The sequence below is a fragment of the Balaenoptera musculus genome, chromosome 12, assembly GCF_009873245.2.
Source record: "Balaenoptera musculus isolate JJ_BM4_2016_0621 chromosome 12, mBalMus1.pri.v3, whole genome shotgun sequence".
Taxonomy (NCBI): domain Eukaryota; kingdom Metazoa; phylum Chordata; class Mammalia; order Artiodactyla; family Balaenopteridae; genus Balaenoptera; species Balaenoptera musculus.
Window position 1 is genome coordinate 69,023,522 of NC_045796.1, and position 24,994 is coordinate 69,048,515.

Sequence of the window (24,994 nt, forward strand, 5' to 3'; positions counted from 1 at the left end):
TTCCCCCATCAAATTGGCAAAGATTAAAAACGAATCATAATGTCAAGCTTTGGATAAAGTGGATGTACTTATACATTATTAATTTGAGTGTTAATTGGTACACCCTCTCTGGAGGGCCAATTTGGTGATATTTCTCAAGATCCTTAAAAGTGTTCACACACTTTGACTTGTCAAGGCCACATTTAAGAATTTATTTAAAGGAAGTAGTCAGAGATGGGCATAAAGATTTATGAGAAAGAAATTTAATCACATCTTCATTTGTAATTAAAAAACTGGAAACAGCTTACACCTCTGATAGAAGCAGATCATTTATGTTGTACAGTATGCAATTTATTTAACAGAAGAACAATAATATGGGACTATATGATATGGTATTGTGATATGTATATGTATATATATTTACACATTCACATGAATATATGTAACAAATACACACATATTTAGGATACAACTAGAACATATACAGCCTAAAATAGCATTGAGGCCTTTATTTGAACAATTAAAAACAACTTTTTTCATTCGAGAGAAGCCATTGTAGGGGTAAAGAAGAAGAATTCAAGAAGAACTTCAAGAACACTTAACATCTGGAATCAGATATCCTGATTTCAGGAAGGTTAATACTCCCAAGTCAACCCTTGTTATAAATTGTCCGGTTGTATTCTTAGAAGAACTGATGGGGAAATTTTCTAAATTGAGTGTTTTATGGGTTATTAAAAAAAAATTATAGAACTGTGCTACAATATATTATATGTTACTATATATTATTTGTTTTATATCACTGGTAGGGGTTCTCTTCATGAGGATTGAAGTGGAAACATTTGCTTTGGGCCTGTCCAGTTTTGGAGCATTGTAGTGGCAATTATTTATTGTAATACTCTGAAGACAACAACAGAAACTGGTCTTAGAGCTGGTTGCTGGTAACACCTTTTCAAACAAAAAGAATAAAGAATCAAGTTTGTGCTCTTAGGATCAGAAAATACTGGTCTGCTTTTACAATATTTTAATTGTGTTTTAGTATCAGAGATGGAATTTTCATCAGCCTTGCACACATTCTTGCTGAAGCATACTTGTGATCAACAGTAGACATTTGTGACATGACAAAAGTTAGACTCAGATTTATTTTCAAAGCTACTCTTTTTTTAAATCATCATTTTACTGTCAGTTCATGCAGTTAGCCTGGTTGTGGGATAATACTGTAGACTTAGTGGAAATGAAAAGTTCTTGAAACACAGAAGCCTCAGGTGTTTTCTGATGTTTAGGAAGAACTACAGCTTCATAATCCCTTATCTGAAACCCTTGGGGGTCATATGTTTCCAATTCTTACTATATGTTACCTCCCCTGGAGATAGTACCCCCTAATTTTTCTTTATTGTAGAAATTTTCAGTCATACCAAAAATAGGGAGAATAGTGAAATGACACCTCATGTATCCATCATTCAGCTTCAATAATTATCATTTTGCTGGTTTTTTTTTTTCATTTTTCCTCTCCTCCCCCTGACAGATTTTTTTCTGAGTATTTTAAAGCAGATCACAGATACCATGTCATTTCACTTTAAGTGTTTCAGTATGCATCTCTAACTGATAAGGATTTTGGTTTTTATATAATCACCATGCAATTGTACCAAACAGAATAATGAGAAATTCCTTAAGGTCATCTAAAGCCTAGTCCATTTTCAGGTTTCCTCAATTATAGAAAAAATGCCTTTTTAAGTTAGATTTTCAAACCGGTTTCCAATAGTGTCCACATGTTGCGTTTTGTTGTTATGTCTCAAATCTCTCTGATTCACTCTTTTTTTTAATGCTGTCAGTTTGCTGGAGAAACCATGTCATTTGTCCTATAAAATATTCCATTATCTGGGTCTACCTGAGTGCTTCCTCATAGTATTAGTTAACTTTTTCCTTTGTCTTCTGTATGTCCTGTAAACTGGTAGTTAAATCGAGAGGCATACTTATATATTTTGGCAAGCATACTTCATAGTTGGCGTTGTATGGTTCCTTTCACACCACATCAGGAAGCACATAATGTCTGGTGGTCCCGCTTTTAAGGGTACGAAGATGATTAAGTGGGTTCTGGTGGCACCATCTTGTGTCCTCTGTTACAGACTTTTTCATCTGTCTTTTACCTAATGATTTTATTATCCATTGATGGTTGTTGCCTTCATCCAGTATTTCATTAGGGGTTGGAAAACAGTGATTTTTTTCTGATTCTCTCTCATTTCTTCATGGATTAGCTGGAATTCTTCTTTAGTAAAGAACTATTCTCAACAATTTGATTATCCTGAAATGCAGTTTGTAATGGAAAGGCAAGTTAAGTGTCTGATTCTCTTATTTCTTAATTTCCAGAATAATGAATTGGTATCTTACCAATCTCCAGTGGTGACTGATTACTTTTTTTTCTTGGAGTATCTGTATGAACTCATGAATTTTTATATAGTTGATGTATTTAAATCAGTCGCAGTCAATATTTATTCTTATGCCCAAATTGCTCCATCCTAGGCCAATGGGAGCCCCTTCATGTTGATTTCTGTATCCTTTTGATAGCACCCTATCAGTCTTTGATGGTTTCCTTGTTTTCTGGTACAACGTGTTTTCCAGACCTGGAACCAGTTTTTTCTCTAAGGAGCCTGGTTCCTTTAAGTGGAAAATAGTATTAGAGATAATCTGGGTGTAGAGAGCATTTCTGCAGTTAAATATATGAATATTCATTCACACTAAGTGAGAAAAATAGACTATAAATAACATCATATCAGTTCAGGTCAGGTTTTGTCCCCAAATAATCTACCAAAAATCTTAACTTTTTAGAGCTTCTTTGAAATTATAATTACAAATAAGAGATTATGGAGCTATAGTGCATTTGTTTGCATGTACAGAAATAACTTGAGGATAAGAATTTTGTGGACTGGAGAAATAAAAATGTCTGTTTTGCGTTAAAAGAGAAATGGCTGATTTCTTGGTAAATGGTGGACTACGTATAATAGATATGTAGCTTAACTAATGCCTCTAATTACTTTAGGTGTTCCTAGTTATAAATACATGGGCCAGATTTGTGAATATATATTTTCATGAGTAGCACACGTGTATTTTGGTAAAAAACATTTCTTTTGATTATAAAAATATTTAAAATAACTTGGCATATAATAAGTTCTTTTTTTAAATTAGTTGATTGTTTTATTTTTGGCTGCGTTGGGTCTTTGTTGCTGCGCGTGGGCTTTCTCTAATTGCGGAGAGCAGGGGCAACTCTTCATTGCGGTGTGCGGGCTTCTCATTGCAGTGGCTTCTCTTGTGGAACATGGGCTCTAGGTGCGTGGGCTTCAGTAGTTGTGGCTCGGGGGCTCAGTAGTTGTGGCCCATTGTATATTCTTGCCTCCTTTATCAAAGATCAGGTGACCATATGGGCATGGGTTTATCCCTGGGTTTTCTATCCTGATCCGTTGATCTATATTTCTGTTTTTGTGCCAGTACCATACTGCCTTGATTACCATAGCTTTGTAGTATAGTCTGAAGTCAGGGAGCCTGATTCCTCTAGCTCTGTTTTACTTTCTCAAGATTGCTTTGGCTATTCAGGGTCTTTTGTGTTTCCATACAAATTGTGACATTTTTTGTTCTAGTTCTGTAAAAAATGCCATTGGTAGTTTGAGAGGGATTGCATTGAATCTGTAGATTGCTTTGGGTAGTATAGTCATTTTCACAGTGTTGATTCTTCCAATCCAAAAACATGGTGTATCTCTCCATTTCTTTGTATCCTCTTTAATTTCTTTCTTCAGTGTCTTATAGTTTTCTGCATACAGGTCTTTTGTCTCCTTAGGTAGGTTTATTCCTAGGTATTTTATTCTTTTTGTTGCAGTGGTAAATGGGAGCGTTTCCCTAATTTCTCTTTCAGATTTTTCATTGTTAGTGTATAGGAATGCAAGAGATTTCTGTGCATTAATTTTGTATCCTGCTACTTTACCAAATTCATTGATTAACTCTAGTAGTTTTCTGGTAGCATCTTTAGGATTCTCTGTGTATTATAGCATCATGTCATCTGCAAACAGTGACAGCTTTACTTCTTCTTTTCCAATTTGGATTCCTTTTATTTCTTTTTCTTCTCTGATTGCTGCGGCTGAAACTTCCAAAACTATGTTGAATAATGAGCACTGGTACTTTCTTAAATTGCATATCATCGCATGACTTAATCACTTAATTGGCAATTATTCTTATATTTCCTATTCATAAAAATATTTAGTTAATCTTGCTAGAATAAAAATTAGATGCAAAAATAGTGGTGTAGGGCTTCCGTGGTGGCGCAGTGGTTAAGAATCCAACAGCTAAGAATCCACCTGCCAACGCAGGGGACATGGGTTCGAGCCCTCCTCTGGGAAGATCCCACATGCTGCGGAACAACTAAGCCCGTGCACCACAACTACTGAGCCCGCACGCCTAGAGCCCGTGCTCTGCAACAAGAGAAGCCTGCGCACCGCAACAAAGAGTAGCCCCCCTAGCCGTAACTAGAGAAACCCCACTCGCAGCAACAAAGGCCCAACGCAGCCAAAAAATAAATTAAAAAAAAAAAAGAAAAAAAAAATAGTGGTGTAGATGAGAAACATTTTTAGAGTATTTGTTGCTTAAATCGGTCTCAAATATAAAGTAGAAAGGAAATTTACATGTTGGGTTAAGATTTATGTTGAATAAAAAAGTCTATTTACAGCTGACATCTTTGTGTAACTTTTGAGGCACGTTTTCTTAACAAAGCACTGGAGATGATGAATTTATAGAGTTTCATGATTATAGCAATTATTTCTAAGGGGTAACTTTTTCTGTTCAAGGCTGATCTCTTTATTTTTTTATCTCTTTTCAGAAACTTCATTTCAGTTATATCATTGTTCTCTATTTCAGTCTCTGTGATTTAACCAGGTCCTTCTCAGCCTGTAAATATACCCAAGCCTCTTATATTAAAATATTACCCCTCCCTCCAAAAAAACCCCACACCTTTCTGTTTTATATTCCCCTTCTCCTTCCCAGTCAACTTTCCAAAAGATTGATACTTGAATCCATTTATTTTCATTCACATCTCTGCGATCTGGAGTCCTCACTCTGCAGTCTTAAACAAATAGTGACTTTCAGTTCTAATCATTTTGTGACATTTAAACAGTTGAACACTCCTGTCTTGGAACTTCCTCTTTTCCTGGTGAACATGACCCAGTGTTCATGCTCTCTTTGTTTTCTTGACCCCATGATTGTTCATTCTTAGTCTTTTTTTATGCCCTTCCATCCGCCAACTTATTCTTGAAAGTTTAGTTTTCCTCAGATGCCATCCTTAATTATCTTCTCTTGTTCTGTTGATACTTACCCATTCTCAGTGATTTTTGCCTACACCACAGACTGCTTCTGTAGTGACTACATGCTGATTATTCTTGAATCCACAACTCCAGCTAGATCTCTCTGTGAAGCTCTTTACCCTTATTTCCAAATATTTGTAAGTCTCATAAGAACGTTAAACTCAGCATGTCCAGCTGTACTCATTGCCTTGCCCAAAAGACTGATGTAAACTCCTGTACTTCCTTACCTGGTAAACGGGGCCATTGCCCAAATAGTCACCCAAGTCAGAAACCAAACTCTCAGTGTTGACAGTTATTCACCCCTCAGATTGCACATTCTACCTTAAATGTTTCTTCCACCTACCTCTCCCTGTTATTCCCATCACCATGACCCTTGTCATTCAGATCCTTATCTCACATATAAATTACTGGGGTGGCTTCCTTACTAGTTTTCTTGCTTCATTGATGCTCCGTCTCTACTTTACGTTGAGCTGCCATTGAAGTGGGTTTTCTACAGCGTGATCATTTAATAATGTACACCAAGCTGTTTTTATTACTTTTTCAAAGTAGTTAAAATGACTTGAAAATGCAGTCAGTTTTAGAATTTATGAAACTCATTTGCAGCTTTTCAGAATATAGAGGCAGGACCACACTGATCTTGAATATGTCCTAAAAAAAAGCTTAGCAAAAATAAATGTCTTTTTCTCAGCAGGTTTTTCTTCTAAAAGTTCATTTTGGAAGATTACAAGCTAATGTAAAGATACAGTCAGTTGGTTTCTAGAGAACTTTGTTTTTATTTTACTGTGTATCCATCAGTTTGTTATTTTCCGTATCCAGTGAAGTGTCCCGCATGTATGTGTGCATGCGTGCGTGTGTGTGCGTGTGCCTATGTTCTTTAGAGTTGTGTGTTTGATGAAATACCTCCTTTTTTAAAATGCTTGGAACCTTTTAGTTTTAAGATAAAACTTTAGACCTTAGAAACAGTTGTAACTAATAAATCAGTATATGTTATATTTAAACTTATAGCTGTGCTGTAAGTTATTTTCTAAGCAATTTAAGCTGACAGGTTTAATAGTTATAAAAGAAGGCCAAGCTTTAAAAATGTAGTTATTTTATAAAATGATTGAAATGTTTTGATTGCAGGTTGGGGTTTTAAAGTAAAACGTAGCCTCTAAAGTGATTTATTAAATCAAAATTGTTTTATTTTCTAGGTGTTCATTGTACCCATGGTTTCAATCGCACTGGTTTCCTCATATGTGCCTTCTTGGTGGAGAAAATGGATTGGAGGTATTTGTTTCTTGTTATAATGGAAGAAGACATATTTAGTAATTGATAAAAATTTTTTATTGATTTTTCAATTTTAGCATTTTATATTGCCAGGTTTTTGGTGAAGTCATGAGTAATATGATTGATTCAAGTGGTTTTCATTTTAGATTTGGTTAATCTTTCGAACACCATTCATTACCTGGTATTTTCTACTAAGTAGCACTTTGAGTGCTTATGGATCCCGTATGCTATGCATTTTCTTTTCCAGATTTTTTTTCACATTTTACAGAATTATCAGAGACAAGTTCTCCCAATATTTTGTGTATGTTTTCACCTTGGAGGTTACTATTGTTTTTCTTTTCATTTTTAATAGTACCTTTTAAAAATACCTATTGAGTACTAGGAAAAACTTAAATGCTATACAGAAAACGTATTTTTGGGGACAGAGTTACTCTGTTTAAACCAATAAGCATGTCTTTATGAGCAGCTGTTATTTGTAAAGTGTCTTTTTAGATTCTGAGAGATTAGAGAATGGGATATTACTAACTGAATTTCCTCATTTACTTTGAAGGTCTTTACTTTTGTTTACAAAGCCTTTCACGCAGTAGATCCTTCTCTGAATATAATCAGCGGAAGTACACATGTTATTGTATATTTTCCTGCTCATTCATCCTTGGGGGTTCTCTACTGCATGCACTTCTAGCTCTTCCTTTCTGGCCTTTCAGATGCTCTACACAGTAATGCTACACGATACAGACTCCTATGTCAGACTCAGCCTATGCTTAGCCTCTCTCTGATGACCAGTACTCTTAATGCCTGGGTGTGTTGAAAGTTCCTGAAAAACCAGCATGCTTTTACTTTCTTTTCATATTGCTATTCACATTTCTTTGATGTTTTCGCTGAGAGTCAGACCTCAAACTTCAAGGGTTTACTTAAATTCCTTACAGACTCTACCCGGTCTCGTCTATACACTCATTGCAGTTTACCTCTAGAGTTTAGGAAATTCCCATGTACTTATGTTAAAAATGTTTCAGAATGAATTTGTCTCTTAATAGATTGAATGCCTTGAGCGTGGGGACTGTGATTTGTCCATTTTAGAAAACCTCTATTATGCTTTGTATAATAGCCTTAAATGTAACAAGTGAATTTTGATAAATCTGCATAAATGGAGAGTAGTGAGGAAATTGCATGGTGTTTATTTTCCATAGTATTGAAGCAGCAGTTGCTACTTTTGCTCAAGCCAGACCACCGGGAATTTATAAGGGTGATTATTTGAAAGAACTTTTTCGTCGCTATGGTGATATAGAGGAAGCACCACCCCCACCTCTATTGCCAGATTGGTGTTTTGAGGATGATGAAGACGAAGATGAGGACGAGGATGGAAAAAAGGAATCAGAACCTGGGTCGAGTGCCTCCTTTGGCAAAAGGAGAAAAGAACGTTTAAAACTGGTAATGTTTAAAAATACTGTTATAGTCTTTACCTTTTCTTCTACAGCTTCATTGAGATTTATGCAAATGGAATGTTAACTATGTTTGTTTAGCTAGATTTGTTAGATTATTTCATTCTGTTTATTTCCAAAGACTCTTGATAGCCATGAATCTTTGCCTTTTCTACAAGAAAAGTTTCAGTTATATAAATTCATCCTGTTTTTGTTTCTTAGGTAAACCAAAGAACTCTTAGATGTTAGATTGAGAATTTATTGTTTCTTTGCAAAGTATTGTGAGATTCCAACTAAATATGGAGTGAAAATTTTTACTGATGCTTTACAAAATTGTCCCATAGTTAAAATAACTTTGCATATAAATTCTGCTCCTTTCCGTGGGTGGTGTTTTCATATTTTTCTGTAAAGTTGAACTCAGAAGGTTCTTATTTCTTCTATAGTCAACTCCTGTTAATCTTCTAGAAATAAAAGGCCTAAGAAGAAACATCAGGCATTACCTTCTTTTCTCAGGAGGACAGGAGAGATGTTGAGAAGAAGATTGCTGGTTGTACTTGTACATACACAAGTAGATGGTGTAGGCCAAAGGGTAAAGTCAGGGACAGTGTGGCGGTAATTCATTGTTAATAAAGTTAATAATTAAGGTGTGTGGGATATCATGGTTGAGCAGTAAATCCCACAACTCATTTATTAGTAGGCATTGACTGACAGGCAAGGAAGAAAATGCCTTGTTTTATGTAAATAATAAAATACAGTTATTTAGGGCTTAAAAAAAAGTCTCTTGTTTGAAAAACATTGTTTTAATATGTATTTACACATTTCAAACTTCAAGACTCAGCGGCTACTGAAAGTGTAAATTGTTTTGAAACATGGAAATAATTTCAAAAATAACTTAGTTTTTCACTCTAACTCATTTTCTGGACTTAGATATCTGAAATTACTGAATCACATACCTAGAAAAATAAGAATCACATTCTAAAGAAAGTCTAATAGCATAATATGACATATAGATGATTACCCTCTTATCACTTCTGTGAGGGAATTCAACTGTATTTTTTAAGAATAACAATCATGAGCATATGCTTAATGTGTTTTTGAATTATGATCTAGTATTTGAATGTGTAAAAGAGTTTAAAACAGTTACTATTTTTACAAAATAGGGTCAAGTTTGCAGCATTTATTTTTCTTTGCCATCAGAAAGTGTCTTAAAAATGACATTTATTTTATAATCTTAAGCACGATTAAATCCCTATAATTGCACATGAGCTCCAGCATCATTAAGAGGAAACTAGCTAAGATGAACATGTATCTTTAGGGGAATAAATGACATATAAAATAAAATCCTAAACCTAGTTTCCCCTGGTTTGTTTTGTCAGTTACTAAGAGGAGTGTTTAAAAATTCCCCACTGTGATTGTGGATTTACCTATTTCTCCTTGTAGCTCTGTCAGATTTTGCTTTATATATTTTGAGGTGATATTTGGTTTATACAAATATGTATAAAAGATTATTTTATCTTTACAATGTCTTAACTTTTAGCATTGTAAAATGTCTGTTATTTATATGGTAGTACAAGTGTTCTTTTGGATAGTGTTTGTGTGAAAGACCTTGTATCTATCTTTTTACTTTCAGCCTTTATTAATCCTTTATTTAAGGTATGACTCTTATAAGCATCATGTTCCTGGGTTTTGTTTACCTAGTCAACAGTTTTTGCCTTATTGGAATATTTAGTCTATGTACATTTATTTTACTGATATAATTTAAACTTACTATCTCACTATTTTCTTTTGTTTGTTTGTTTTTGTTTATCCCTCTTGTGGTATGGTCCTTTTTATCTTCCTTTCTTGCCTTAAAAAAAAAAATTAATTAATTTTTGGCTGTGTTGGATCGTCATCGTTGGGTCTTCATTGCTGTGCGTGGGCCTCTCATTGTGGTGGCTTCTCTTGTTGTGGAACATGGGCTCTAGGCGCGCGAGCTTCAGTAGTTGTGGCTCGCGGGCTCTAGAGTGCAGGCTCAGTAGTTGCGGCTCATGGGCTTAGTTGCTCGGCGGCATGTGGGATCTTCCTGGACCAGGGATTGAACCCGTGTCCCCTGCATTGGCAGGCAGATTCTTTTTTTTTTTTTTTTTTAAGAAATTCACGTTCTTTTATTTATTTATTTATTTATTTATGACTGTGTTGAGTCTTCGTCTCTGTGCGGGGGCTTTCTCTAGTTGCGGCAAGTGGGGACCACTCTTCATCGCGGTGCGCGGGCCTCTCACCATCGCGGCCTCTCTTGTTGCGGAGCACAGGCTCCAGACGCGCAGGCTCAGTAATTGTGGCTCATGGGCCCAGTTGCTCCGTGGCATGTGGGATCTTCCCAGACCAGGGCTGGAACCCGTGTCCCCTGCATTGGCAGGCAGACTCTCAACCACTGCGCCACCAGGGAAGCCCGGCAGGCAGATTCTTAACCACTGCACCACCAGGGAAGTCCTCTTGCCTTCTTTATGCTTAATTATTTTTATCGTTCTGTCACCCCAACCCATGCTTGTTATACATTTCTTTACTATTTTTTTAGTGGTTACCCAAGATTTCAGTATGCATCTTTGACTGTTGAAGTCTGGTAAATGTTAGTACTTTTGCCACTTTTTAGATAATGCAAGAATCCAAGAACTTTTGAGTCCATTGATCTCTTACTGCCCTTTTGGTATTGTGTATTTTAATTCTCTCTATACTTTAAATCCCATAATACATCATCATCATCATCATTATATGGTTAATATTCATTAGCTATACCCACATATTTATCCTTTCTGGTGCTCTTCATTTCTTTGTGTATTTTTGTGGCTTCATTTGCATAGTTTTTCTTCTAACTGAAGCACTCTCTTCAGTATTTTCTTTAATGTGGATCTGCTGTGACACATTCTTACAGCATTTGTGTGAAAATGTCTTTATATACCCCATCATTTTAAAGAACAGTTGTTCTTCAAAATCCAGATTCTAGAATTCTGGGTTGCTATGTTGAAGATATTATTCCATAATTCATTTCTGTTGAGAAGTTACTTCTTTGAAGATAATTTCTTTTCGGTTTTGATTTTCAACAGTTTTACTATGATGTTTCTACCTGTGGTTTTCTTTGTATTTTTCCTGCTTCCTACTTACAGTGATTCTTGAATCTATGATTGGATTTTTTAATCCGTTTTAGACAATTCTTGACCATTATCTCTTCAAATATTGTTTTAGATTCATTCTTTCTCCTTTCTCCTTCTACTCAATAGAACTTTTAAATTTTATTATTTTTTAAAATGTTTCCTATGTTCTTTTATATATTCTCCACTTTTTTGTTTCATATTTTTCAGTCTGGTTATTTTTTTTTCTGACCTATCTTCCAGTGTATTAATTCTCTCTTTAGCTTTGTCTAAGCTGCTGTTAAATTCATCTGTTGAGTACTTAATTTCAGTTATTTTACTTTCACTTCTGGAATTTCAGTTTGAGTATTAAAGTAACTTTCAGTTCTCTGCTGGAATTCTGTATCTTGTCATTTAGGTTTTTGAATTTATTAAGGCTATTTTATTTTATTTTGTTTTATTTTTAAATTTTTTGGCCACGCGGCTTGTGGGATCTTAGTTCCCTGACCAGAGATTGAACCTGGGCCATGGCAGTGAAAATGCCAAGTCCTAACCACTGGACTGCCAGGGAACTCCCTATTAAGCCTATTTTAAAGCCTATGTCAGATAACTCTAATATGTGGATACTCTCTGGATCCTTTTTTTAGTTTTTCTTCTTGTATTCATTTGATTTCTAGTCAATTGTAGGTTTTTTCTTTCTTTTTTTAAATACCTGGGTATTTCTGCTTACTAGACATTATGTATGAAAAATTGTGGAAATAATTTGAGGTTCTGCATCCTGTTTTCTTCATTCAGAGAAGATTTACCTTTGCTTCTACACGGGGTTAGGAGTAGAACATCTTAACTCAGTCAAGAATTGAACTGTTTAGAAGCTAGGCTTTAGTTTTGGGGGGCTGGTCTGTTTTTGGTTCACCCCAATTCTGGAGTGTGGCCCCTTGGGAATTCTAACTGAAAGCCTGGAGCATTAAGCAGGACCCCCCTCCTTGGTGACCTGGTACTCCAATTTTTGTTTTCCCATTCTTGTGATAAATGCTGAAAGTTCTGTTCAGTTTCGTAGCCTCTCAGCTACCAATTTGGAAACAGTGCCTTTAGAGGAAAATCCTAGAGGAGAAAAGCTATGCCAGATGTCTGTCTCACCTCTCAGGGCTTCCCTTCCTTCTGAGTTCTTGGCCCTTCAGATCCTTACTGCCTTTCTAATTCTCTGATATCTTAAAACAGGTGCTTTTAACATTTTTGTCTAGCATTTCTCATGGCTGCAAAATTTGTCTAAATAAACTAGTCTGCCATTGCCAAAAGCAGAATGCTTCCCTTCTTTGTTTTTGGAGAAAGCAGTTAGATTTGATTTCTCACTGACAATGCGATGGTAATTTTCAAGAATATTTGAGCTTATACTTCCAAAGGTAGAGTTATGAAAAAAGAAAATTCTGAAGCATTATGCATTTTGGTAGGTTTCTCCTCTTTTCAAATCATAACTAGTAGATACTAAAATTATTAAATATGTTTTTATTTATAAAAATAATATACTGACATTAAAGAAAATTTGAAAACAAATAATCCTTCAACTTTTACCCTACCACTGGCATTTTTGTTATCTTAAAAGAATTTCTCTGCAATTACTTACCTATCTATCTGTCTCTAATTTAAAAGTGTACACAAGTGACATACAGATCAATTTTCTTTGTAAAATAAAAATGTGAACATCTAGAAGTATATAGGGTAAGAAGTGAAGTTTTCTCTTTTCCTAGTACATATAGAACTACCTCATTCTTTTTAGCTAGCACTGAAGAGAACAGTTTATAAAAAGCAAACAGAACATTTCTTTAGAAGACAAGAGAGGATATCAATCCATAAAATAATGGCAAGCTATTATGGAGAAGAACCAGTTAGAGACCTTAGAAATGATAATAATAAAGAAAAAATGTCAGTAGGTGGGTTGGATAGCAGCCTGAAGTTAGCTGTGGAGGAAATTATCAAGCTGGAAGATCTAGCTAAGAAATTCTTCCTGGATGTAGCACAAAAAGACAAAGAAATATGAAAAATAGTTTAGAGTTATGTAGTGATCTATATGGATGATTTAATAGTATGAAAAGTCATAGAGGGGACAAATACAGTAAGGATATGAAGTGTCTGTGTGAGGATAATTTTCTGTTGTACAGCAGGGCCAGGGCAGACTAGTGATTTTAAGCAGCTAATGGGAGGTGAGAAAAAGGAGGCAGTTGTGTTAGGGGTCCTCAGTACTACCTCTGCTTTTGGAGATTCCCTAGGACTCAGCATATAGTTGTACTCACAGCTAAGATTTAACGCAGCAGTGTACTAAGGATATCCTGCTGGATCATAAGGGAAAAAGACAAGTGGAGTTTCGAGGAGTCCATGTGCAGGCTTCCTTATGCTCTCTCCTTCCCACGAGGGGTCGTACAGAGCTCACTCTTCCCACAGCAGTGGAAATGCATCAGCGCATGTGTGATGTTTCTGTCTAGGGAAGCTCGTTAGAGTCTCAGTGCCCAAGGTTTTTATGCGTGGTTGGTCATGTAGGCAGCTTGTTCCTAGCGTGTATCAATATTCCAGAATCCCAGAAGGAAAACATTTGTTCAGCATAAACTATTATCTGTACAGATAGTTTAGGCATGATGAACCAGCCTTATCAGTTGACTGAGAACACTGGGAGTCATGTTCCCAGATGCCATCCAGGGGCCAACCTTGCAAGCAGTCCTATTACGTTAACCCTTACCTGCACACTGGTACAGGCTGTTTGAGTAGTTTGGTCACGAGCAGAAAGGGTAACTAAGGGTGATTGCTTGATGCAGACATAGTCCGCGAAGGCTTTTTAGTACGGAATAAACGCAAGCGTGTCTGCTCCTTGAGGGTAAGGAGCTAGTGGGGTCAGTGAGGTTGAAAACAAATGAAATGACAGAGGGATTAACGGTAGAGCAATTTCTGAGGAAATGAAAGTGTAAGAGCAGATAGAGAAACAGGTCTTCAGCAAGGGAGGCAACTCTCATCCTTAGCCCTGAGATTGTGATTTGGCCTCAGTAAATTTCAGCTGCCTGTGTGTGGAAGTGGAGATTAATGGTGGGTTGATCCAAGGTCTGCTGTATTCAGTATGGGTGTGGTGGAAGGATCAGAGGGTAAAGAGTACGGAGGATATCAGGGGAAGGGTCATTGAAGTAATCAGTGGTAGGATCTAGGTTGAATAGGAAGTAAGGTCAGGATGGGGGAGCTGTTAGACTGGAAAGGGAGGAGTGAAGGATCGTTAGCCTTGGTGAAATTGAAAAGTGAGCTTAGTGAGAGTCAAAGAGTTAAGCTGTTTAATGAAAGAGGTCAGAGGAGCATATTGGTTTAAAATATTGTGGGTACCCAATCAATGTAAGTTGAGTTGATGAATCAAAAGGTGGAGCAGTCTGGAATGAGGATGATATGGCCATGGAGCAGGTTGTTCAAGCTAAGCACAGATGAGAGGATCATTAAAAAAGAAATTACAGAACTGTGAAGCTTAGGTTGTTTGATGGGTCAGATTGTTTCAATGGATGTTGATGTTACCAATATAATGACAGAAGTTAGCATGGTGAGAAATACTGATTGTTTTGATGAATGTGCGGAAGTGACCAGAGGTCAATATATGAAGGATAGAGCATTTTATTAATTTAGATTTTATCTGGTTGCAAGTAACAGAAACTAACTCAAACTAGCTTAAGTAATAAGAGGAATTTATTATGAGTAAATGGGTACAGCTCAAGCACAGGAATATAGCAGATTCCTTGTTTACCTGGGAGATTTCTGATTCCTTGTTTACGAGGGATATTTAATATCCTATGTCTAAGCTTACGTGTTATAATTTTCACCACATGCAGAGACTTTCTGAGTCCAAATTCCAGGTTACCAGAAGAGAGAACCTGATAGGTTCAGAGAGAGTTAGGGGTTCACTCATGCTCCCATCAACTTTGGCTGGAGTGGCATGTTATCTTTAATGTGATGTAACATGGCTTGTGGGTGGGGAAGGCATCCCATCCACAAAGAGAGCTGTTGTGCAACCAACCACAGTGGATGTTTGTTCTACCTGACATCTAGCTGAGTGATGTAGCTGAATGAGTCTGAATGGAAGAGGAACTTTTGAAAGAGGCCGGGAAAGCAGTGAGGATATAAGAGAATTGTTTACACTACCAGCATGGGACTTGGGCAGTGGGAGAATGAGTAGCTTTCACTTAAGAGAAAAGTGAGTGGTCTTCTTGGTGGAGAGCTAGCTTCTAGTTAAGACATGGGGTACAGGGTGTTCATGAAAAAGGTTGAGTTTACAGGGAAGGTTATTGGTAAAACTTAAAAAAAATTCTGTGCTATTAGTACCTTCAGAATAAAGGTAATGCTTTTTTTTTTTAATTAGTATATACAAGATGTAATTTTATCAGGATATAGAAGTCCTCTGAGTATCTCAATTACTAAATATGTTAAAAAAACTTATCCACCTGGTTAAGCTTTCCTTTGAAAGTTTTCTTTCTTTAGTTATTATATTTAATGGTAGAAATGGTTCTAAAACAGGAATTTCATTGGCTGATAAAGAGAGGTTATGGTATAATAGGAGAGGAATGGTATTCTTTGATCCTTTGGCTCATGGAACCTCTCTTTAAGGAAAACAAGGTAGATGACATTTTAGATAACTATAAAATATGATTCAGAATTAGGGGCAAAAAGTAGTCTGCTGGGTTGACTTTAGGACTCTTCTAGATTTGACAGGGATGTATGTGGACTAAATAATGTGTTCTTTTTTTTTGTTTGTTTTTCCTTCCCAAGTAGTTCAGGTTGCCAAATCTTTGCCAGAATGTTGATCATTGTAGCTTGCAGACCATATTTTTTATTCCCTAATTACGTTAACAGCTAGAGTTGTTTTATAGATTTTTCTTGAGACTGATGCCAACCCTCTTATGGGTCTCAAAGTAATTGTAAATGAATCTAGACTATTTTTTTGGTCTTTAAAATTTCCAGGGGTGTTCTTTATTACTTGATATATAAATTCTCCATCTGCTTCACTTCTCTGTGATATTCTAAAAATATACTTGCTGTGAAATGGGTGAAATACAATAAGACATTTTATGAAGTTCCGAGTTAAAGAATTTAGATTAAAAATTCAGTGATGAGTAATATTTAGTTTTTATGTTGATACATCCAATGACTGTAGCTTAGCCGCTTTGTCTACTGTTATACTCTTATTCTAGTTTACAAAGGTATGTATTGTAGGTTTTTATCTCAAAATCCAAACTCCATCAGTGACACAACTTCTCACCCCCTTCCCCAAATGAGAATCATTGGCGAATGGAGAATCATTGTTGAATGGTATAGTATAGACCTGGGTTCAAATTCTGTTTTTACCACTTGAATAAATTACATAAAATCTTTATGCCTCATTTAGTCATTTGTGAAATAAATATAATGCATCTACTTTTCAGAATTGTTATAAGGATTAGAGAAACTGTTTGTAAAATGCCAGATACTTTGCCTGGCTCTGAGTAAATGGTAGGTGAGATATGATTGCTGTTATGATTACTGAGTAGTACCCATGGATGCTTTGACAACATGATATAGACACTGGCCTGTATATGTACATTGAAAATCATATGCTGGATTAAGGAAAACTAGTGTACAATCCCAGGGGAGTTTGTAGAACCTCCTGTAGCAGACCATTTGTTGCATATATTTGCTCAGATTTCTGAAAATAAATGTGTCTTTCAGTCTGGTCTTTGTAAATGGATTTGAACTCTAATGTATTTTTCTTTTCCTTTTATTTTCAGGGTGCTATTTTTTTGGAAGGCGTAACTGTTAAAGGCGTAACTCAAGTAACAACTCAACCAAAGTTAGGAGAGGTACAACAGAAGTGTCATCAATTCTGTGGCTGGGAAGGGTAATAAACATTTTAAATATTAATTAAAGTTTTAAATAAAGTTTATTCTTATTCTGCAATACTTAACATTAATGCAAAGAGTGTCATAACTTCTTTGCTTCTTGAAGTTTCTATGTTTACATAGAGTTCTTAAAAAGATGTCAAGCAAGAGTTTATCATATTTTTCTCAAGATAAACAGTGTAATAACCAGACTTTTGAGTCAAAATTAGATGACTCACATGTCTTCCTAGTGGAATAGAAAATTACTGTTGTCACTTTCTGGTATTTGTTTTGTGGGATTGATTCTACTGTTGCTGATTTTTTTATTATTATTTTTTTAAATTTATTATTATTATTTTTTGGCTGCGTTGGGTCTTTGTTGCTGTGCGCAGGCTCTCTCTACTTGCAGCGAGCGGGGGCTCTTCGTTGTGGTGTGTGGGCTTCTCATTGCCGTGGCTTCTCTTGTTGCGGAGCACGGGCTTCAGTAGTTGTGGCCTGCGGGCTCAGTAGTTGTGGCTTGTGGGCTCTAGAGCGCAGGCTCAGTAGCTGTGGTGCACGGGCTTAGTTGCTACGCGGTATATGGAATCTTCCCGGATCAGGGCTTGAACCCATGTCCCCTGCGTTGGCAGGCGGATTCTTAACCACCGCGCCACCAGGGAAGTCCCACTGTTGCTGATAAATGTTTTAGTTGCCCTTATCATTTTATTAAGAGAGAAGAGGTGAAACTTGAATGTGCCTCATTTTCCAGTTTTTCTGTCATCAGAAACCTGGGAGAATCAGCTTTAAATATGTTTTGCCCCTTACCATGACTTGAAGATATTTATCAGACATTTCATGGGAGGGGATTCAAGAGAGAGTTCACTGCTCGTTGCTCTCAGGTCTTGGCCTATGGTCATTTCTGTTCATCATTGCTATCTGTGGCAGAAAATTGTAATACAGCTGGAACATGATGAAACAGGATTATTGTTAAAAATTCCTGATATGAAGAACTTTTGGACTGGTATACATACAGATCAATAAACTAGAAATAATTTTAACTAAAAAATGTAAATGATGATGAAGTGATATCAGTTTTAGTGTTCTGTTAAGCCCTTGCCAGTGTACTTTAATCTAGACTTGAATTTCTCCTGTTTTGTCACTTCTGGGCATCTTTTGAGGAGAAACTTGCCAACCCTGCAAAGTTATGCCAAGTTGGCAGTGTCATGATGGAGGAATATGGGGTCTAGAGCAATGTAAGGTAGTCGAGGCAAGATTTAAACTTCTTCCTGAAGTAAAAGACTTGTAGATACACAAAGACTTGTAAACAGTATGTGCTTTACTGTTTAGGTCATGTGTATTAATATTTAAAAACTAGCCCAATAGTCATAGTTTGCAGTGGCAATTACGATCCTGTTAACTTGAGTTCTAAAATGTCAAGAAAATGATAACCTTTTGTTAGCATTTTTGTGAAAGCTGATATTATTCCAATTGACATTAATCTCATGATAGGGAAAACATTGTGCTAAATGTGTGGCTCAGGTGAGCTTGGTTTAAGACATGTATTGCTTTGTATGGACACCAGCCACAATAGTAATACAGTGTTCTTCTTTAAGGTCTGGATTCCCTGGAGCACAGCCTATCTCCATGGACAAGCAAAATATTAAACTTCTGGAGCAGAAGCCATATAAAGTAAGCTGGAAAGCAGATGGTACGCGGTAAGTTAGATTTCTTAAAAAAGTTACACTAATAACCCAAATGCTTGAAGAATATTGCTTTGTTGTTAGAGAAGGTTTGTACTCCTGGGAGTGACTTGAGCAGCAAAATAAGCATGTTTCATATATCGTATAGTTTTTGTTTTGCTAGTATTCTTAGCTGTGTACTACAATTATAACTCTCATTCTGCTAAATTTTTGGTTTCAGAGTTATGTTAGTTTGACATGAATCTATACCAAATTTAAATCTGGAAGTATTTTTTCTTAATAATATTGTGCTTTTTGGTATGTTTGCTGCCTGCCACCTTGTCTTTAATGGTGTTGGACACTTCTAAAATTAACAGATGTATTATCAGTTTATAATCTAAAAATTACCAAGTCTCCCTGATTCACTCTGTATTTTGTTCCTTCGATAGTTTTCTTTTTCTCTTAATCCTTGCTAATACTTTTTGTAATTTTATACACTCTTAAGGTTGTTGTATTCTTACAACAAAGCTTAGCTTCAAATTTCATATTCCTACATTGAAAAATATTTATTAGTATTAAAGCATAAAGTTGCTTCCTCAGTAACATTAAACTTTTTCTTTCTCTTTTGTAATCCATTTTTTATAGCTTTGCTATATTATTTATTCATTCAGCAAATGTTATAATAATTGAAATAACTATTTTAACAGATTAATATAGAACTCTTATTAACTTTTTCGTAATGAAGAAAATGTTTTAGAATAATTAGGAGTGCCTGTATATATATGCATGTATGTATGTATAGTACATGCATATATGTATATATATATACATGCAATGTATACATACATTCCTAATTATTATTAGGAATGTATACATTGCATGTATATATATATACATATATGCACATATATGTACATATATAGCTATTAATATAGAAGTCCTATTAACTTTTTCATAGTGAAGAAAATGTTTTAGAATAATTAGGAGTCTATGTATTATATATACAAACACACACGTATAATTAGAATAATGAGGAGTGCATGTATATTTATACGCACATGCACACACATATGTATACTTTAGTTTTTTTTCCAGATCTATTGAGATATAATTTGACATGACATTATGTAAGTTTAAGGTGTACAACTTGTTGATTTGATGCACTTATATATTGCGAAGTGGTTACTGCTGTAGTGTTAGCTGCACCTCTTTCACTTCTCATAATTACCATTTCTTTTTTGTGGTGAGAACATTTAAGATCTGTTTTAGCAATTTTCAAGTATGTAATACAGTATTTTTAACTATAATTACCATGTTGTGCATTAGATCCTCAGAACTTATTTGTCTTATAACTGGCAGTTTGTACCCTTTGACCAGTACCTCCCCATTTTCCCCACCCCTTAAGCCCCTGGTAACCACCATTCTAGTCTCGGTTTCTATGAGCTTTTTAGATTCCGCATATAAGTGATATCATACAGTATCTGTCTTTCTGTCTGACTTATTCCACCTGGCATAATGCCCTCAAGTTCTATCTTGTCACAAATGACAGGATTTCCTTCTTTCTCATGGCTGAATAATATTCCATTGTGTATATATATCTATATATACATAAATATACATACCACATCTTCTTTATCTATTCATCTATTTATTCATTTCTTGGTGGATACTTAGGTTGTTTTCATATCTTGGCTATTGTGAATAATGTTGCAGTGAAAATGGGAAAGAAGATGTATCTCTTCAAGATCCGCTTTTCACATTTTAATTTTTAAAGGTGTTTTGAAGATGATATAGGTTACATTTAATTTTTATGAGAGGTTTTTGAATGTCAAAGTGATAATCATACCTTTTGTATCATGCTGTCTTCATCTACATTTAACTTGTGGTGACCTTAAAAGATACATAAAGAGACATGGAGTGGGGCAGATACAACTTGATTTTAATATTAATATTAATATTTCTGTAGCTACTATTGTAATGCAATAATAAAGTAAAAGAAAATAACTCAGAGTAGGTTTGCCATAAGAAAAAAGTAATGCTATGGGAATAATTTGTAATAGACAAGCAAAAGCCTTGTAGTGAATTGATGATCATAATGAAAGCAAACCTCATGAGGACTGGGACTTTTGTCTTTTTAATCACTGTGTCCCCAGTGCCTAGAATAGTGCCTGGCACATGGTAGGCATTCAGTAAATGTTTATTGGATGAATTAGTCCAATTGAAAAGCTGCCAATGTCTTCACATGAAAGATAGGGAAACACTAATGGTGGTTGTGAAATTTTTGAGATTTTAAAAGATCACAACTCTTTGTCCCATTTAATTTCCAAACAAAAATGTAAACCATTTAGCCAAAAAAAAAAAAGCATAGTTCAAGGAAAATGATACACTAGGGCAGAATAAAGCTAGATGGCCCTAAGAAAGAACTTTTGTTTGGATTTATGTAAGGTAAGGGTGATCCATTACCCCCATAGAGTTGTTTGTGAAAGGATTAAATAAAGTAATTTAAAACAATTAGCATACAGTAGACACTCAGTAAAAGATAGCTACTGATTTACACATGCATATACTTATCTTCTGACTTGTGTATTTTATATATTTTTTTATGTATATCTATGTATGTATGTATATATGTATATGTGTGTATGTATATATATATTCCCCACACATATACAAGCATCCCTGCTTTAAGGAAAACTGAATATACAAGGTAAATGTGGTACTTGGCTTACAAGGAAAATTATTGCAGGAATTAAAAAAAAAAAGCCACTTAGGCATTTATGGAAATGTAATTTATAGTCAGCTTTTTATAACACATCTATTTAAGTAAGCGAGATACACTTGTATAATGCTCCTTGGAGGAAATTATAGACAGATTCATTCTTCCTGAACCCTGGTCTGGGAATTCCCTTCTTTCATTCATTCAGAAATTATACTGAAAGCTCGTTACCTCCAGGGCTCTGTGTCAACTGCTGAATGGATCAGGAATGCTTAAGATAGAACCCCTATCTTTAAGTTTTTCATCTAATTCATGGTTCAGCAAATGTTCTCCATTAGGGCCAGATAGTAAATATTTTTACTGACTCAGTTACTCAACTCTGCCATTGTAGTGCAAAAGCAGCTATCTCATGCTGCTCTCACATAAACAAACGAGCAGAACAAGTGAGCAGAACTGTGTTCCAATAAAACTTTGTTTACAAAAACAGGTGGTCGGCAGATTTGGCCCTTTTGCCAACCTGTTATTGAATACATTCTCCTTAAAAAAGACTATCTTAACATTTCAAATGATCTTTCCTTTCTTTATAAGAAAGTGTAAAAGTGAACTTAAGGTAGGGATACATAAGTTTAATATAAAGATATTTTTGTTTTAAAATTTACTTCAGTAAATTATAAAAGTTGAAATAAATTTTTCTTCTCATTCATTGTAAGTTATTGCTTAGTGCCTGGTACTTTGATAGGATTTTTTATGTAAGCAGTTCACTAAATGTATACATTTGAAAGGTAAATTAAGTCTTTTTTTTTTCCTTATAAAAAATCATGTCCTATGCCTTTGTTATAACTGAGTGCTCGACGTATGGTCATGCTCTATATGTCCTGACAAATGTACTTGGTGACTTGTAGAAATAGCTGTTGTATGGATAAGCTATTTATAATATGTTTAGGGAGCTTCTGTATTTACTGCTCTAATGGATTTTATATGGAACAGTGTAATTACCCCAGGTAGTTAGTAACTTGCTTGGATCCTTTGCTATGTATCTCATTAATAATGTTTGTAGCAGATGTTTATTCTAACGAGTGGAGCTGAATGTTCAGACAGGAATAAATAGCGTGGACAAGGTAATGAGACGCCATGCCAGAAAAGTTTTGTATACTGAGAGGAATATTAAAGAGGTTTTAGATGTCTCTGGAATAATTTTCAGTGAACTACAAACAAGCAATGTTTTATGCTATTTAGAAACAGAATGAGTAAATCAAATTATGAGCAATTAAGTGATGTTATACTGCTATAATTTAGATTTGTTCACTTAGCTATTTTTCATTTCCACTTGAGTGACGAGATCAGAGCAAGTATAAATTTCTGTTTAGCCCTAATTTTCTTTTGACTGCAAAGTAAGTAGTTTTTTATGATACATAATATAAGAACTTTGACTGAATATTGCTATTAGATAAGAAATTATCTCCTATTTTATTTCCTCATAAGTATTAATTAGAGCCATAACATTATATCTAATATTTAGAAACTCAATAGTAAATAAAGTTATACCGGAAAAGGATTTTTAATTTTTGAACTATTCTAGGGAGACTTAGCGATTTTGTGGATGTGTTCGAGGGGGCAGAATCCATAAAATAAAATATTTGCTTTAATCATGTAACTAGATAGTGGCAAAATCATCATTATAACCCTGGTCTTTTGTTCTCTAGCTTTTTTTTTTTTTTCTCTTCACTGTTCTGTATTCTAGAATTTGGGCTTCTAAAATATGGTTTAAGGTAGTTTTTCTTCATTATGTAGTCAGCTAATTTAGGGATTTACTGAAAGTTTAGCATCATACCTCTGATGATAATCAAAAACCAGATTACATCATTTGGAGACTCCAGCCCTGTTTTTTTTTTTTTAAATTTATTTTATTTACTTATTTTTGGCTGTGTTGGGTCTTCGTTGTGGTACACGGGCTTCTCATTGCAGTGGCTTCTCTTGTTGCGGAGCACAGGCTCCAGGCGCGTAGCCTTCAGTAGTTGTGGCACGCAGGCTCAGCAGTTGTGGCTCGTGGGCTCTAGAGCACAGGCTCAGTAGTTGTGGCACACGGGCCTAGTTGCTCCGCGGCATGTGGGATCCTCCCCGACCAGGGCTCAAACCCGTGTCCCCTGCATTGGCAGGCGGATTCCCAACCCCTGGGCCACCAGGGAAGTCCCTCCAGCCCTGTTTTTTGATGGTAGTTTCATTAGAACTACTATGAGGGCTCCAGGCCAGTTTTTCTTGCATCTGAGAGGAACACAGTAAAGCCATAACTCCTGTGTTCCTTTTTTTATCATGGAGAAGGGAGACAAACAAGGAGTGATTAAAAGTCAATCAGAAGCACTGTTTACTGATCTAAAGCTATAGCGGATGATAATCTGGTAGTAAACTGGTTAAAAAGAGAAAGTAGCAGAACTCATTTTACTCTTACTCCTTCTCCAAGCCCAAATCTTACTTGGACCCCCATTATATAAAACAGACAAAAATGGGGATGCTTTGGTTGGTGAACATTTTGGGGCAGCATGTGGGGTTGCACTCTGGGTGGTCTCTAAGGTCACCATGGAACTTTTTTAAGGCAGGAAGTCCCAAACACCTTTGGATGTTTGGGTTACGTTATCATCATGACTGTATTACCATCATATTAAGCTTGCATTTAAAAAAAAAAAATTCAGAGATCCAAATTCAGTAGACCTTAGTAGGCTTTGAGAATTTGTGTTTTTGAAAGCAACCCTAGCTGATTCTGATTTCCAGCCAGGTTCAGGAGCCATGATGGCCCTTAGTGCCCGCTTGAACACAGTTTAAAAATCAGTGACCTAAACCAGAGCAGTGTCTAGCCAGCCACTGAGTTAAGGATACAGCTGAGAATTTGTCCATTAATTGATTAAAGAAGATTCATGTAAAATGTTTGTTATTATGGCATTCAATAAATGTTAGTTATTGGTGTCATAGTTTGACTCCTTGGAAAATCATTTTTACATGGTAACCAACATTTGGTTTCTCAGAATACATTCAGAATTCTCTTAGGGTGTGAGTTAGTTATTGTACAAGAAGAAAAGTAGGTATAGGACAAAAACAATCTAATATTTTAAAATCAAACTTTAGAGATAGATGTCAGCTAGTCACATCTTTAGGATTTACTAAAGGATAAAAAGTTCCTTTAAATATTAGTTTCTTTAATTAAGCTACTTATCAATGTGAGAGTTACTACTTTTTAATAGAGGTACTGTCTCTGAAATGGTACTTAAGGACAAAAATCAACTGAATTCATTACCAAATCTGGCTAGAGAACTCTTAGAGCTAAACGGATATAGGTAAAACCTCTGTTGGAAACATTGGTGCAATCCCTGATTAGAATTTGGGGTTGCCCATATTCTAGGGGTAGCAAGCATCTGGAACTTAGAAACATTAAAAAAAAATCCTTTTTTGTTAATATTTCTAAATACATATTTTTTAAATAGAGCTAGGCTACAGGACCCAGATATATGAGAAGAATAATATTTATTCATACAGTCAGCAAATATTTACTGAACATCTACCATATGCCAGAGGTTTTGCTGGACTTAGCAGGCAATTAGAACTAACCTGTTTAATATGATTATTTTTATTTTTTTATCTTAACATGAGCATTTTCC

At 35.5% G+C, this 24,994-nt stretch overlaps 1 protein-coding gene across 5 annotated transcripts in view; it reads left to right on the forward strand.

The window, feature by feature from the left end:
• Nucleotides 1-24,994, forward strand: part of RNGTT (RNA guanylyltransferase and 5'-phosphatase) — a 323,844-nt gene that overhangs the window by 16,397 nt on the left and 282,453 nt on the right. For all 5 annotated transcript variants that reach the window (XM_036871771.1, XM_036871768.1, XM_036871767.1 and 2 more), the window contains exons 5-8: nucleotides 6,509-6,584; nucleotides 7,772-8,012; nucleotides 16,884-16,993; nucleotides 18,566-18,667. In XM_036871771.1, coding sequence (XP_036727666.1) covers nucleotides 6,509-6,584; nucleotides 7,772-8,012; nucleotides 16,884-16,993; nucleotides 18,566-18,667 — 529 coding nt within the window. The remainder of the gene's footprint in view (nucleotides 1-6,508; nucleotides 6,585-7,771; nucleotides 8,013-16,883; nucleotides 16,994-18,565; nucleotides 18,668-24,994) is intronic.